At 38.7% G+C, this 15,583-nt stretch overlaps 1 protein-coding gene across 1 annotated transcript; it reads right to left on the bottom strand.

The window, feature by feature from the left end:
• Window positions 1–15: 15 nt before the first annotated feature.
• On the bottom strand, window positions 16–14,669 carry LOC134192343 (alpha-N-acetylgalactosaminidase-like). Its single transcript, XM_062661077.1, has 15 exons — window positions 14,527–14,669; window positions 13,507–13,576; window positions 12,646–12,727; window positions 11,515–11,607; window positions 9,891–9,927; window positions 5,915–5,979; window positions 4,173–4,340; window positions 3,896–3,955; window positions 3,660–3,710; window positions 2,171–2,221; window positions 1,540–1,614; window positions 1,421–1,485; window positions 804–861; window positions 633–746; window positions 16–256 (listed from the first exon to the last, which is right to left on the bottom strand). Exons 1-15 carry the CDS (start codon window positions 14,606–14,608, stop codon window positions 125–127), a joined length of 1,203 nt encoding a protein of 400 aa, XP_062517061.1. The 5' UTR covers window positions 14,609–14,669; the 3' UTR covers window positions 16–124.
• Window positions 14,670–15,583: the final 914 nt, after the last annotated feature.

Raw genomic sequence — 15,583 nt, 5'->3', positions numbered from 1 at the left:
TCATAGTGCAAATAGTCAAATAGTGAATACATCAAAGTTTTACACATCTAGACTTACTACCAGAAATCATGATCAGATGTGTCCATCAACTTATGAGTTTCAGTGAATACTCATTCAGTTATCTCTACTGAGGAGTCATTTTCACCATGACGACTCCACTTGGGTTAACTCGAGCATCAAATGATTCTTTGAATGTTCCAAGATCTTTGTGAGCAAACAAATCACGAGCTGTGACTGCAGCAGCTGTGATATTCAACTACAAAAAATGTGATCTTGCTATACATGGGTTACAACTTTTCATTATCATTATCACTATTACTACAATTCATAAAGAGAGCAATTATGAAGAGAAATGATCAAAAGAGAAATAGAGGCACCCCATTTAGGCATATTCTTCACAGCTACAGTCATATCCCTGACAAACTACCGAGAAGTTATCATGCTCTGGCTTAGCAGTAATAGTCTGTTCCTACCCAACACTGCAGTAATAAGGACAATCAATTACTCATGAGCATGACACTCTACATCTATCAATAGAAATACTGGACAATATATTCAGATTTGTAGCACTGCAATATCTCATGGTAAGACAAATAAACTCAATGTTACTGTTCTAATACTGACTTCCTTACCGTTTTGAAGGACACGCTGAATTCCTTATCACTACCTCCTGTAGCTCTGTAGAACAGTACAACTGCCAGGCTCTTCTCGGATAATTCACGACGCCACACTTCAAAATTGCCACTCTGCAACAAGAGTCTCAACTAATACATATACTACATAGACATCTATAGTCAATGTACCTTTAATACACGCAGGCCTTGCTTCCCCAGAGGGTCCTGATTAACTGCAATTACTTCCCTATAAATGAGACACATATTTGCTGCACTGTATATGTACCGGCACAAGCAAAACCTATGATAAGATCCAATCAATACATACTTAATGAACACAACAACTTTATTGATATAGCTTTAACTACGACAATACCAGCAACACGCTGTTACAACAACCGTAACTAAAAAGAAACTATCTCAAGTAGAACAAAGGACTGATAACACTTTGATAATAGGGTAACCGTTACAGCTGCACACAATAGTAACAAATGCTAGCTATCATTGAGATGTAAGAAAAATGTTCAAGCCCATAATTTGCAGCCGCGATTGATTGAGTACCTATGTGCTGTCAGCATATGTACTCATCTGAATTAACTGGAAGGCATCATGCACAGTCAGCCTGCCCTCACCCTGTCACCCATCAACATACAAGCACACAAACACACTCACACACATGCACACCCATGCACGCATGCACACACACACACACACACACACACACACACACACACACACACACACACACACGTAAACACAAAAGTAGGTGGCAATGCAATAATCTTTTAAAAGATAAGAAGACTTACTGATTGAGAAGAATTTCTTTTGCTTCAGGTGAAATCTTTCTCAAGTCGTTTGACATTAGCAAAGGCTGTAAAAGTGTGATAAACTAAACTAATATACCACATGTAACAGCATCACTTACAGCAGCAAAAATGGCCCATAATGCCATTTGTGCTTTCGATTGGTCATAGCTCAGAGAGAAATCTCCCACAATCAACTAAAATCAGAAGTAGTAAGAGTCCGGTAAAGCATAGGAAAAGTGGGACACAATACCAATCTTTAATAACATCACATGAAATCAATCACGTGATCAAGTATCTAGAAATCATGTTACATCATGGAATCTTAGTTAATAACACATTATCCTTCAAATAATCCTATGTCAGATGCAAATCAATTTACAAGTGCTGCATTGATCAGTAGAACTACACTACAATTACTCTATTGTTAAATCCACAACATCTCTACACCAGAAAGACATTTTACATCACGAAAAGTCGAGCAGTGAACAGTACAAATATAAGCAATACAAAAAATAACCAACAAATGATGAATGAAGTTCACTGGTAGCCAGTTATCTATTGAGCTGCCCAATTTGAGAATGACAGCTTTTGAATAGTTTTCCAAAAATGCAGATTAATTGAACCAACATACAACCGCTCGTTGAGATTACTAGGTGGAAGATTCACTAGATTCACTATAGAAACTTTAGCACAGTACAAAGTCGTCACAACAACTCACTCATGATCATATGCAGAAATCATGGTACTTACCATATCAGGATCATTCCAGTGTCCTGGACCAGCTGCCCAAGCAAATAAATCCTATGTATCAAATAGCAAATGCCAACAATTAGCACAATTACTTTCATGATGATGTCAACAGATACTATGAAAGAAACTTCATAATATTCTTTTCACTGTATGAACAATGTTATAACATTCTAAATGATTGATACCCGTGCATGCATAAAATGTACAATCTAGTGCATCAGCATTATTTAAACACCTAGTTTAGTCTCTTAATATTTGCCTTCCTCTGCAAACTGATAAAAAAACCTTTCAAGGAAAAGTATACTTCACACAGCTAGTTTATGTTAATTAGTTAGTGGCAAAATCTATATATGGTAGTACTAGCTTTATGCAGTTATGGTCCCTAAGGGGTCAATAGCCCGTTGGACATTGCTGACGTTGCGGGAAACAGACATATTAAACGTGGCGGCTATTTGACGAGCATACATGGGCACATGCAGGTAGGTGTAATTTTTCAAGACCCGGATATACTAAAATATCTTGCCTTTTTGACCCCTTCCCTAATCAACGACACGCTTCGTGTGTACTGTCCGCGGTCAGGAACGAGAAGATTAAATTCAGTAGAAATCCAATGAGCTGTTCCAGAGAAATTCGCGCGCGAGTAGAGAAAGTTCAATTGGCAGAAAATCACGTCATCTCAAGAGGAGTCCAGAAGACGAGGACAATCTCATTGTCGAGCTACATGGATTTGGGCATGCACAAACGAAATTCTGCAGCGCTGAGACTCGCCTTTCTTGGAGATCATCCTCTCTTACATATGAATATACACACAGACAGACAGCTCTCCTTTATATCTATACAGAGATTAATACATTTCAAACAAATGTGTGTGTGCATGCAAGACTGGATGTAATGACATACAGTAAACATAGTCACATACATACAAACACAGTCACACATACCACTAGAGGTGCATTCAATTTGCCGATTCAAACCATTCCAGAATGTGAAGAGAATAGCCATTCTAAATCAAACACTTGTTCGACTCAAACCGCATTCGGGAATGAAGGGTGTGTTGTCGAAGCGTGTGACGCCTGCATAATTGCTTCTGTGCGTCTGTCGTCATGGCAGATGAGCTACTGCGTATGTATAGTTTGAAGTTTGGTCAAAACTAACAGGTATTCCTTTCATTCTCACACCTCTAGTAAACCAAACTGCAAACTAAACCAAGTAAACCAGTCAACAAAGTGGTTTACTCCAAATATAAACCAATCATTCTGGAATGTGAATCAAACGATTATTCCTGTATTCCTAGTGGTTGGAATAGGCAAATCAAATGCACTCTAGAAGTGCTGCAGACTCTTCCCAGTAACCAGCTTGCTGAGTCGCGTGACTTTTACAAAGTTCCAAATCTGATGGCTTACAGCTAAATTTATATATAGATAGATAAATTTTGTTCTACTGTATTATACACCTTCAATTAAACATTAAGTATCAAATATCTATTTACCTGACTGTTGCCATAGTAGTCAATAATGCCAGTCACACTATCCCATGAATCCTGTATCATATACAAGCACAAATCAGCTTCTACAAATCATCTGTCCAACAGCCTTCAAAGCATTTACTGACAACACAACAAAGCAATTACGACACAAAGTAATCTTGACTACACCATGTGCACACATTCTTGCAACAGCTTCTCTACTTATCAAAAGACGTTTAAGGAACAACAAAAGAACAAACCTGAATGTCAGCATAATTTCTCCAAAGATTGCAATTAATAGCAATATTAGTATAATTCACCTGTAGAAATACAACACACCATTAATTTAAGTCACATATCATAACATCCATTAATATCTAATACATAATATCACTCTAATCACATTCTCAGAGCTTAGAAAACCAAACCTACAACATCAAAGCTACATTCCTAAGATCTGTCAAATAAGATAAATAGAATACTAAGTGTTCAAAAATACATATTTTTATACTTGATTAACTTCATGCACCAACCAACTTTAATTCCAGACGCCCTCTGGTAGTCTGGCCAGCTGCATGAGTAAATTATTGGTCTTCCTGTTGCATTCAAGGCTCTCATCATTGCAGGATAGCCTACATCCATATCCTGAACACGTGAGTTACAACCATCTAACTTGAGCATATCTATACCCCACTCTGCAAAAGTCTATAAACACAAAGACCCAGAAAGATGTTGATACATACACAAATAGTAAATCAATATGTAAATGATGCCTTGAACATACACAAACAACTGCTATGTGTAAGCTGCAAATTGTTACTAACAAGATTCTCTAATATAATAAGACTGTCAAGTCACCCTAGCATTATACCATGGTCATGAGACGTGCGACCAGTCACGAGTGCATATTGAGGTGGTGTATATGATGTATGGCATGGTAAGTGTGCAATACGCTCCTTCCAGCTATTACTGCTCTACTAAAAGTACCACTTATACTTATACATGTCACGTGACCATGGTATATAACTTGTCATATGACTAGCATGCTATATGGCTGTTATGTATAATAGTTCGGCTTCGCCTTGGGCAATAACCGCACCCAGCATGCTGGTAAAAGCCATATGGCATGTTAATCATACGATAACCTATACATATATAAAATAAACAATGGCATTGAATTCCATGATAATTATATGGTCATTAAATCTAACTATGGTGCAACAAAAAACAGAAAATAATACAGCAAGCACAATTAATATATATAATATTGCTTTAAAATAAAGAGCAATCATTCAAGTGTTGTGCAAAAAGACTGTCCCTAACCTTAGTTTATTATTATGCAACAATAGTTTTGCTTAAACCCGGCCCATCCAGTCATAGAAAACTATCTACCACGGTACTGACAAATGTTCTTATATTTCTTAAATATCAAGTACTTCTTATTCAAATAACTATAATTGCCAAGTTTTCTGGACCTTAGCATAATGCTATTTCTTGTTGCTCAACAAAGCACAATCCCATAAAAGACATATTCTCAGCTGCATTTGTCCACCTGTCATAAGCAAAGTGTCGTGGCAATCCGCGATGTCTATAACTAATAATAACTATAAACCACCAAAAAGAGACACAATGAATTAGCACACCTTTACACATACATCGAAGACTCTATATCTATGCTTAGGTTACATCCCTTAACAAACACATAAACGAATGAGCTGCGACATTCATAGTGACAATTTCCACTAAGTACAGATTGGCCATGTTTGAATAATACAGAAAAGACCTGCATCACATTTGAACACTACCCATAGGCACAAGAACCCAAGAGCTAGAGAGCTACAGCCCCAATATTTGCCAGTTAATGATGTCATGAAACTATGCCCAAAGGTCCTGTCTGTCAACTGTCTACGCTTCTGCTATCAAAAAAGTTCCTTTATCTAGTTGCTTGGCCCCTGTTAGAGAGTAAAATACAATACAAACCATAAACATTATAACAAAGGAAATACCAAAATATATTGGTATTAAGAAAGTACAAAAACTATTGCCATAGATTAAAAATGTTTTATAAAAAAAGATAATAAATAACTCGTAAATTAGATAGCACAAGACAAGACAAGACAGAATTAACACCAGAATATAGTTCGCTAGAAGCAAGAGATCTAACAGACAAACCAAACACTAGGAGAAAATTCACTCAACTACAAACAGTGCTGCTGTACAGTCATAGCAAATTTATTCTTCTTAAGTTTGTTTATATCAATATAATTACAGTTTGTTACCTGAGCATCCGTCTGAAGATGGTCTTCACTACCTGGATATCCACCACACGTATGGGTACCAAAATCTGCTCAAATTAACAACACAAACAACTAACTTTTCAACATGTAGACACCAGCCTAATAAATGACTAATCATGCACTGTTCAATAAGTGTAACTAAATGTGCATGTATGTCACTATATAGACAAAATGCTCCATTAAACCATTCCTTGTAAAGTAAGTATTCAAACATTCTCTATCCTATTTTCCAATTTTCAAATTACAGAAGTGTCATTAGACAGACATCACATTCCTCTCAGTAGCCCAAAGTCCAGAACTCATGGCCCGAAAAACACTCTAGCCTCCCGTAATTTTGGCTCATTGAGCCATTGAACTTGTCACTCTTACAAAAAAGAATTTACGCTCACTATGGACATACAATTTGCTAGCTAACCTCTTCCACCAAAAAGAGGCGACATATTTTGGCCAACTTCCTGTGTGCTTTGCAGAATGTCTCTGGCGTAACGTCAACACCTTAAGTTTGTATGCATTATTTAATTATTATCTCATGAGAATTCAACACTGAAACAAAGATAACCATGCAAGAAGATATTGATTGCCTCATTTTATAATTGTAATATGCCTAACTTGGTTATCAAAGCCCACAGAACGACGAAGGTGGTGTGGTCATTCTGACTGAGCTGCACACAGTTTCTGAGGCTGCTCAACTTACACATTTACTATCATGATCCTCAAACCCAAGCAGTCAATTGTACAGTGAGGAGAGCCAGTCTTGCTTGCCTTGCTTTAGACAGCTGGAGAAGTTTGGGAAGAAGAAATACAAACCTTAACAAGTTAAGTAGCCTTGATGGCAACAAAACAACTAAGTCCTGGCTGGTAACAAAAACGAAATCTAACTTCATGTTGTTTGTCTGCAAGTGAGTAACCATTCTTTCAGCTGCTTGTGGTCAAAAGAATTTCCCTAGTACAGCAACAATATAAGCTCAAGAGGCCAGGTGGTTGCTTCCCACTAAGAGGCAAAAACGTTAACCCTAACTCTAGGTCTCTTGTCTCATTGTGAGCAACCAGCTGGACCTTCAAGCCAAGCCTTTGTTGAAAGCTGTAATGTCAGCCCAGTCATGTGACATGCAAGCGTTGCATGGAGGAGCGAGGCAAACGCCTGGGGACAAGGCTACCTCAATCCCACATGAAGCCAACGACAGTCAGAACTGTTTGATGTAGTATGCCCTTATACAAGTACAAAGTAGCAACTGTGCTTAAAATGGTTCTGGCTGGTTTTCGACTCAAAACATCAAACTTTGGCCACACTACTAGACCCACTGTCTTCTGTGTGGACTATAACTAGAGTTATGGACATATAACATGTATTCATAGTCGGCCTTAGAATCCATTAGACCTAGGCTCGTCGTGTTCATTGCTGACTTCTTCAAGCATTCTTTCATGAATTGAAGGAGATTAAAGAAATTCAAACCCAAGCATTATACTGACAGCGACAAACACCTCCTAAGTGTCAATGAACGTCCACCTTCATCAACAACTGCACACACAACCAAGCCTGTGAAAGATGAAGCAGCTGCAGATGCGCATGGTGCTCGGAGGAACAAAAAGAAAAAACAATGGTGCGTGGCAATCACTGTAGAAAAATACTCTCATTGCCTTCAAAAGTAGGCGATTGGATCAACAAAGAAACAGATGTTTTCACGATGTGTCATTGGCGCCGAGATGAAGGAAAATCTAATTCCTTCGCTTCTGGGAGTGGTACCATTAAATCCAGTGCTTTTATCAGGGATGAGACCAAAACCCACAGCACACAGTCCTTGTGCCTAGTCATGAAGCATGTGCCAGGCTTGCAACTGTCGATCTTGGAATTGAAACAATTGACTGTAAAAAGTTGAAAGAGCTGCTGCTGGAAATCTAGCTCACACTGGAGGTTCAACTCAGAACAATGCATATAGTGGTGATAAGCTGTCTCCTGTTAATCAATTCAACAGTCGTTGCCGACTGTAAACCATAAATAATAAGTCAGGTTAGCAGCCAAGACTGATAATAGAGAGCGATGCAATATAACACTAAGTGATAATGACATTGCTTCCATTTTCCCCATAATTTGATGATCCCAAGGCCTCTACACCATTCACGAGCCACACTTGGATTTGTTGGCAGCTATTGACAAAGTAGTTCAAGAAGTTGTTGACAGTACAGTCCATGCTTCACCATTTCTGGAGGTGATTGTTGATGAATCTACTAATACAAAAAGATTGCCATCTATGTTCGTGTTCTGGTAGATGGCAATTCATCAGTCCACTTCCTACAAGACCTCAACATTCCAGATGGAAAGACACTCACTATTGTCAGCATTTGGACAAGGCATTGAAAGCTAAATGAATAGCACTTTCAAAGGTTTGTACCTCATTAGCCAGTGATGGAGTTAGCGTAATTAATGGTTGGCCAAAGCTATGGCGTTGGGGTTCTGCCAGGTTGGCACTTGCTACATTCAGGTACATTGTGTTGCTCACAGGTTGGCACTTGCTACAGTTAATGCCTGTAAAGACATTCCTTACACAAATGAATTCCAAAGAAACATCACGTAAATCTACTCTTTCTACAGCAGTTCTGCAATTCAATATAACTCGGTAAGAGAGCTTCAACATGTCCTTACTGACAATTCAAGCCTGTGTATCATCTCTCTAAAGAGCTTGCCATTTCAAGCGGCTTTGCTTTCATCAAGTTATCAAAGCAGTGTTTAGTGTTTATCCAGACCTTTGTCTACAGATGGAGCACGAAGTTGCAGCTAAACGTATAGCTGACACCAAAGGAATTCTAATCAAGTTGAAAGCAGTACAATTTCTGTTTACAATGGCATTTTTGAAGTTCTTGAGTTGCATTGCAAGTTATAAAAATGTTCCAAGATGACTTAAATGGCAGTTCAATCCTTAGACCAGTAGTAGACAGCACAATCTAAGATAAACAATTAAATAATATAATTATAGGGGTGAGCATTGGCGAGGCCCTTCCTATGTGTACTGTACTAGCTGTTGAGATGAATGTTTGCACAACGGAACGACCTGAAATGACGTTGATTTTGAGCCAATCACAGACATGATGGTTTGTCATGTTACAATGCAGGTGTAAGTAATAGCTGTATGGCTCTCCAAGTTGCTGTGCGTCATTCCCACGAGACTAATAGGAGAATGTGCAAACAGGCTCGAGCTCCTAGAGATGGCTTGATGAATGCGGCCAAAATGCAACTAAATGTGAGAACACGTCACTTTTACAAAGAAATTTATGTTAGCGCTATACCTATACTTGCATGTACTCCGCAATGACAAATCACTGTGTTTATAGTGTCTGTTCTCACTGAGGTTTGCTCCAACAATGCTTTCCATTTTAGTCAACTGGCCGTTTCAACTACCTAACATCTAAACAACCATTACCTATGTATAATTTGAAACAATAAAATAGTCAATTTCAGTTTTACAATCAAAGTATTACAACCATAGCATTTTGACAAAACAGTAGACTTGCCCAAACTCACAAAAAAATCAATTGATATGTTCTGAGTTAGTGTCATGTGTACAGTGCAGTGTTAGAAGAAACTACAAAGTTGGTGTGCTGTTCCTACCATATTTGCCTTATTCGTAGCTAAGATGTTGCTTTTGTGTGAGTATCTCTTCAAACTACAAGTTTGAAGCAACCTTGAATAACGAGAGATCCATATAATAATTATTCTACAATCCATAGCAGTAGCAATTTCCTTATACAACGTATTTTCAATAATGTTAGCTAAGTGTTCAGTGACATGGAACTCTATATGATGACCTCCAGTGTAGATACTCAATAAACTATCGCCTCTGATAAATTTGTAAACACTCAAACCCTACTTGCCAACACTCTGTTTGTTCCTGACTAATTAAATGGCAGAGGCCTGATACAAAACACTATATAACTGATACTTGAAAGATCATACGATGCATACCTCCATAGATTCCAAGTTTTAGCCCTTTTGAGTGAGCCTACACAATCAAAATGCCATAAATTCGCTGAAAGACATCACAAAACTACAAAACTAACCAAAACAACTAACTGAGAACCAAAAACCTTACTATTTCCACTCAAACACCACAGCATAGAAACAGTTTTATAGTACATTGTATAACACTTAACTCTAATCAAAGCTACATTTGACATATCAAGCTTTACTACATACAAATCAAAATTGAATAACATTTTGCTATAAGAAACATTGAGTTGCATAAAAACCTTGTGTTGAAATTCAAATGTCTTCCCAAAAGATTCCAGAGACTACCACACACCCACACACACACACACACACACACACACACACACACACACACACACACACGCATGCACGTGCACGCACACACACTCACACACACCTAATCCTAAATCCTAAATGTCAGGAGCTGCCTCTCAGAGGTCACGCCCCCAGCTGTTAAGCTGGGCCCTGTGCGCTACTCAGGGAACTCTAGGCCTGCGCTAGCAAACTCCTGGAGCCGGGCCAGGCACTCGCAGGAGCACCAACTTGTGAAGCCAACTGTGGTGTGAGCACCCGAAGTCTCACCAAGACCCCAGTGGCTGATGTCACGTCACAGCCGATGGCTGCTTAGGACCCCAGTCAATGACCAGGTACTCATTTATACTCCTGAGTCGAGAGAAGCAAATGTGTGTTAGTTTCTTGCTTAAGGAAATTATGCCATAGCTCGCCATCACTGTGACTTGAACTTGTGACCCTTTAAGGTCCCGGATGTAAACACTCCATAAGATGACTCTCTAACCAACTGAGCTATCACACACACACACACACACACACACACACACACACACACACACACACACCCACCCACCCACCCACCCACCCACCCACCCACCCACCCACCCACCCACGCACGCACGCACGCACGCACGCACGCACGCACGCACGCACGCACGCACGCACGCACGCACGCACCACACACACACACACACACACACACACACACACACACACACACACACACACACACACACACACACACACACACACACACACACACACACACACACACACACACACACACACACACACACACACACACACACACACACACACACACACTTGCTGTAAGCTCAACTTCTGACCAACAAATTTGCCCAAAACTTAGCAAACCCAATAAAAATCACTTTAACATACGTATTGTTTTACATCAAAATATATCTTATTGCCTGCTTTCAGTTGCTTCCCATGCACCAATGCAGTAACTATAAAGATCTACAGTACATTGGTAACACAAGTTGACAAGTTCTTCAGAGACTCTTGTGTCACTTCGTTTGCCATGTCATGCTACGTAAGACATGCGTCATAATTTGAAGCAACTGCTCATTACAACATCCAATACATTTTTAATCTTACATTTGTAAATTTACCAAAACTAAAACACAAGTGAAGCCTTTGCCCCATAAATAGAAACATTGACTGAACTGAATGTATCAAGTGAGAACAAAACCATAATTCTAGCAAGTCTTAATTAAACAATGGTCTAAAATTAACTAATAAAGCATGAATTTAATAAAACCAAGACTTGAACGTAAAATTAGCTCACATAATCAGCAAGATACTTGATTCCATGTGGAAAGCGTTTTGGATCAGCTTGCAAACGACCTTGTGCATCTCTCTCTTTCAGTGACCAGCAGTCCTATTACAATACCAACAAGCAACATCATGCAAACAGCCACGCATATGCCATGTATGAGTCTGATTACAAAACCTACAGGACATCTACAAATACAGACAGACATACAGATCCACATATGTACTAGTTAGTCTTCTCAAAACTTCAGCATGACTGCAGCCCTGACAATATAGCGACTACCTAAGTAGCCATGGCACAGCACAGTTTACAAACACATAAAGTAGTCAGAGATCTAGAGGCTGCAAACCACTACACTGATTCTAGTCAGTCAAAATTAAGTCAAGTCAACGTTACAAAGATCTAAAGACTATTATCCACCAAACATTTAATAGGTCAATGTCAAAATTCTTCACACTTTATAAACAACAATTACTTCTAATGACAACAAATCCAATATTTACAATGACATCAATGCCAATGTAACTGTTAGTTCAAAAGCCAATGGCCATGTCAACATTGTATGGATAGAAGAAACAATACACCAGCATTCCATCCTCAATGCATTACTGTCGGTACAGATCGATAACCTCACAATTTCTATCACCTAACTACATAGCTACTTTCATATCTTAATTTGATGTGATGATGTTAAACTGTTTAACAGTATTATTTTTATTATACTTCTTGTCGCACTCAAAAACCTGTTACAAACTAGCATGAACAGTCCGTCAGCCAACACCCTGTAGACAAACACATAGTTAGATACAAATATATATATATATATATATATATATACGTTTATCACATATTTTTGCTAAAACAGCAACTCTCCGACTTTCTGACAAATGGTGCGTCCACACTGACAGTCATGTCACATAGTCTTGACTCTTATTTCCTACTTAGCAAAGCCTCTTAAACTCAACTGCATTCACACCTATGCAAAGGACACTTATTTCGTCCTTAAAACAAAAGACTTCGCAATGTGCCTTGCTTTTGTTTTTATCTTCAAGAGTCCTTGAGTCACAGATGGTTCAGTGTGAACGCACTTAAACACTTCCCTACCACTCACGTGCACAAGCCAGCACATTCAAACCAACATACATCAATATTGACTTGCTCATAGCCAACGTCTTTAAAGCCATCTGCTGCCATGTGGTCAATAATGTCCATAAACAATTTTTCCCTATAGAGGAAACACAGAAAATAACACTACACACAATTTGGATTACACTAATAAATTCGTACTGGGGATTTCCGAAACAGTGCCCAGGCAGCAGTACAAAAATGGGATTTTTATGGAAGAAAATCTGTTCTCAATAAGCGCCTAGGCGGCTAATAGAAAACTCTGGAAATTAGCAGATTGACTTGAGTACCAGAGAGTAGGCAAGTGTAAGGCCCATCTTGCAAGGTCGTGAATACTTAGTCTCTATAAACTTAGAGGTGCGACAAGACCTAACTGCCCTCATACGCTTCCTGTCAAGCGTTTCTTTAGAGGTTCCTTCTTTAATCCACAGCGTAAGACACCTGTCTGGTTGCCAAACCTGTACGTACACTGTAGTATAGAACACACGCTACTAATACAGCCTCAGAATAGCGACCAACTTTGGGCCGCAACATCGAATCGCGCACCACAGCTTGATTATCATTAGCGGTCGATGGGCTGTAAATGCATGATAGTTGGAGTGCTGTTTCGGAAATTTCCTTACTTCAAAAAAAGATTAACATGCCTAATGTTCTTTATTCACAAAACATGACATGGAATACACAAATACAAAAAATTGTAAAACCTTACGTATCGCCAAATTAACATTTGCACACCATTCTTGCTCACATTTCCAAGAAAAAAGCTGAGTCCATACCAATTCAGTTATAATTCACTTTGCAGTTTTAAACTTATATATGATGCATATTCACTGCTTCTATTTAAGTCTAACACCGAAGCATTGCAGTACATAAACTTACCCAATGCAGTTTACAGGATCATTGGTACAGTCAATATTACATCGAAAACGCTCCCAGTCAAGCCATCCCACTGCAAATAAATCAATCATTATGAATCCGTCATTACGTGGGTAGCAGCTAGGTAGTCTACAGTCTGCATGGCCACTTGATGGTTCGTATTGTCCAACCAATTTCACACAGTCACTGTGCCAATCCATTAAACTACATAATCAATAGATCTGCTGACTACGTTACACGTCCTGTTTGCCTGTATTAAAGTATACAAACTTTTCATGTCAAGTACAGAGTTAGTTTACTGGCTGTCAACAAGTGCAGGCGTAGACTGCAACTTTATTATTGATTATTGAAACATCAGTAAAATCCATCAAATCAGATATAATAACTTGCCATTATCAATCTATTGTCTATTAATTGCCCATAAAAGCTAGACTCTGAAGTGACTTTCAATTGAGACAGAGATTACAGCAAATATGCTCATTAAAAATCATGAAGCTGCAACATTAACCTAATCAATTCTGTACATGTTTCACCACTTAATTAATTAATTAACTTAATAATTAATGCTTCCATTTGTATATATCCAGGCACTGACCTCACTTGCAAAACGCTATAACAACTGTCGAAATACCTCGATCGGCACAGAATAGGCGTAGAAAACTGTTGGAGCTACGCTGTCCCTCTAGCCCATGGCAGTAGAGCAGCATATAACACACTAGGACCGTCCTACCAGATGTCAATCACTACACATGCATAGCTCTTTGCGTCGAATTTGAGTCTAAGAATTAAGTGTCCCTCGACGCAAGATGCAACTACACACAAAAAAGCTCTTGCGTCGTTGATCTACACGTTAATATATGTACAATGAGGTAACAAGAACATAGCAAGATTAGTCTACTGCAGTTACCTCCCATGTAGCTCTCGCTTACACGCATATCTACATGTATGTAGCTACATCCTTTACATGCTTAGCTACTGTACATGTAGCTACATGCATATCGAATGCAAGACTACAGAACTTACTCGGTGGAGTAAGTGTTAGTCCGTTATTCAAACTCTCGACAAAAGGCGTCAATAATATCATCAAGAAACATGTCATAAGCATGATTAGCTTCAAGGAATTGCAGAAGTGTATCCAGAGAACGGTCAAAAGCACTCAATGGAGGTCCCGGATGTCATAAAACAAAAGCGTACGCATGTACCCCTTTCGCTTCCGCCTAATTTAACACGCCCAGGTGTGACCTTTGCACTAATGTTACGCCTATAACTTTCTAGCGCGCGCGCCAACTATCTAGCGCGCGCACAAGGAAGCACTCGCTTACGTATATTTGCAACTGCAGCCATATTTTAGAAGTAAAAAACCATTTCATACATCTTTAGAAAGCATATTAATTGCGCTTTCAAATGATACAGTTTTTGTAACTATTAGCAACAGTTTTAATATTTGATTTCGACTTGTTGATGCTACTCTAATTACTCGACAGCAAAACTTTCAACTGAACACATCTATATTTTATACGTAAAAAAAATTTAGGCTGTACACACTGTTTATATTGACATTATATAAAAATTAACTCTACTTGCCAGTGGAAATATATACAGCAAACATAATGCATATATACAAATATATATATGCAAATATATATACAAATATTTATACAAATATGTACACAAATATGTATACAAATACATATAATATATCAGCAATTATGAATGATATGTCAAAAGCAATCAAGAATGGTATGTCATAAAACAATGTCTGTCAGCGGATGACACGCAGAGGGGTACGTTGCATTCTTGACACCTATAGCGGGTTTTGGTGTTTTTTCTACCTGCGCTGGAGCAAACAATGCAACGTACTGACCGGTCTGCTACAATCGGGATGTGTGAGCTATGCCGAGGGTTTGGCTGTTGTTGTTGTTGTTGTTGTTGTTGCTGTAAGAGTTGTTGTTGTTGTTGCTGCTGTTGTATGAGTTGTATTCGTTGTTCTATTTGTTGTCGTTCCAAGAGGTGTTGTTGTTGTAGTTGTTGCAGTTGTTGTTGGTGCATTTGTTGTTGTTGTTGTATGTGTTGTTGATGT

This window comes from Corticium candelabrum, chromosome 16 (genome assembly GCF_963422355.1).
Source record: "Corticium candelabrum chromosome 16, ooCorCand1.1, whole genome shotgun sequence".
Classification (NCBI taxonomy): domain Eukaryota; kingdom Metazoa; phylum Porifera; class Homoscleromorpha; order Homosclerophorida; family Plakinidae; genus Corticium; species Corticium candelabrum.
The sequence above is the reverse complement of the archived record's forward strand: the minus strand, read 5'-3'. Positions and strand labels throughout refer to the sequence as shown.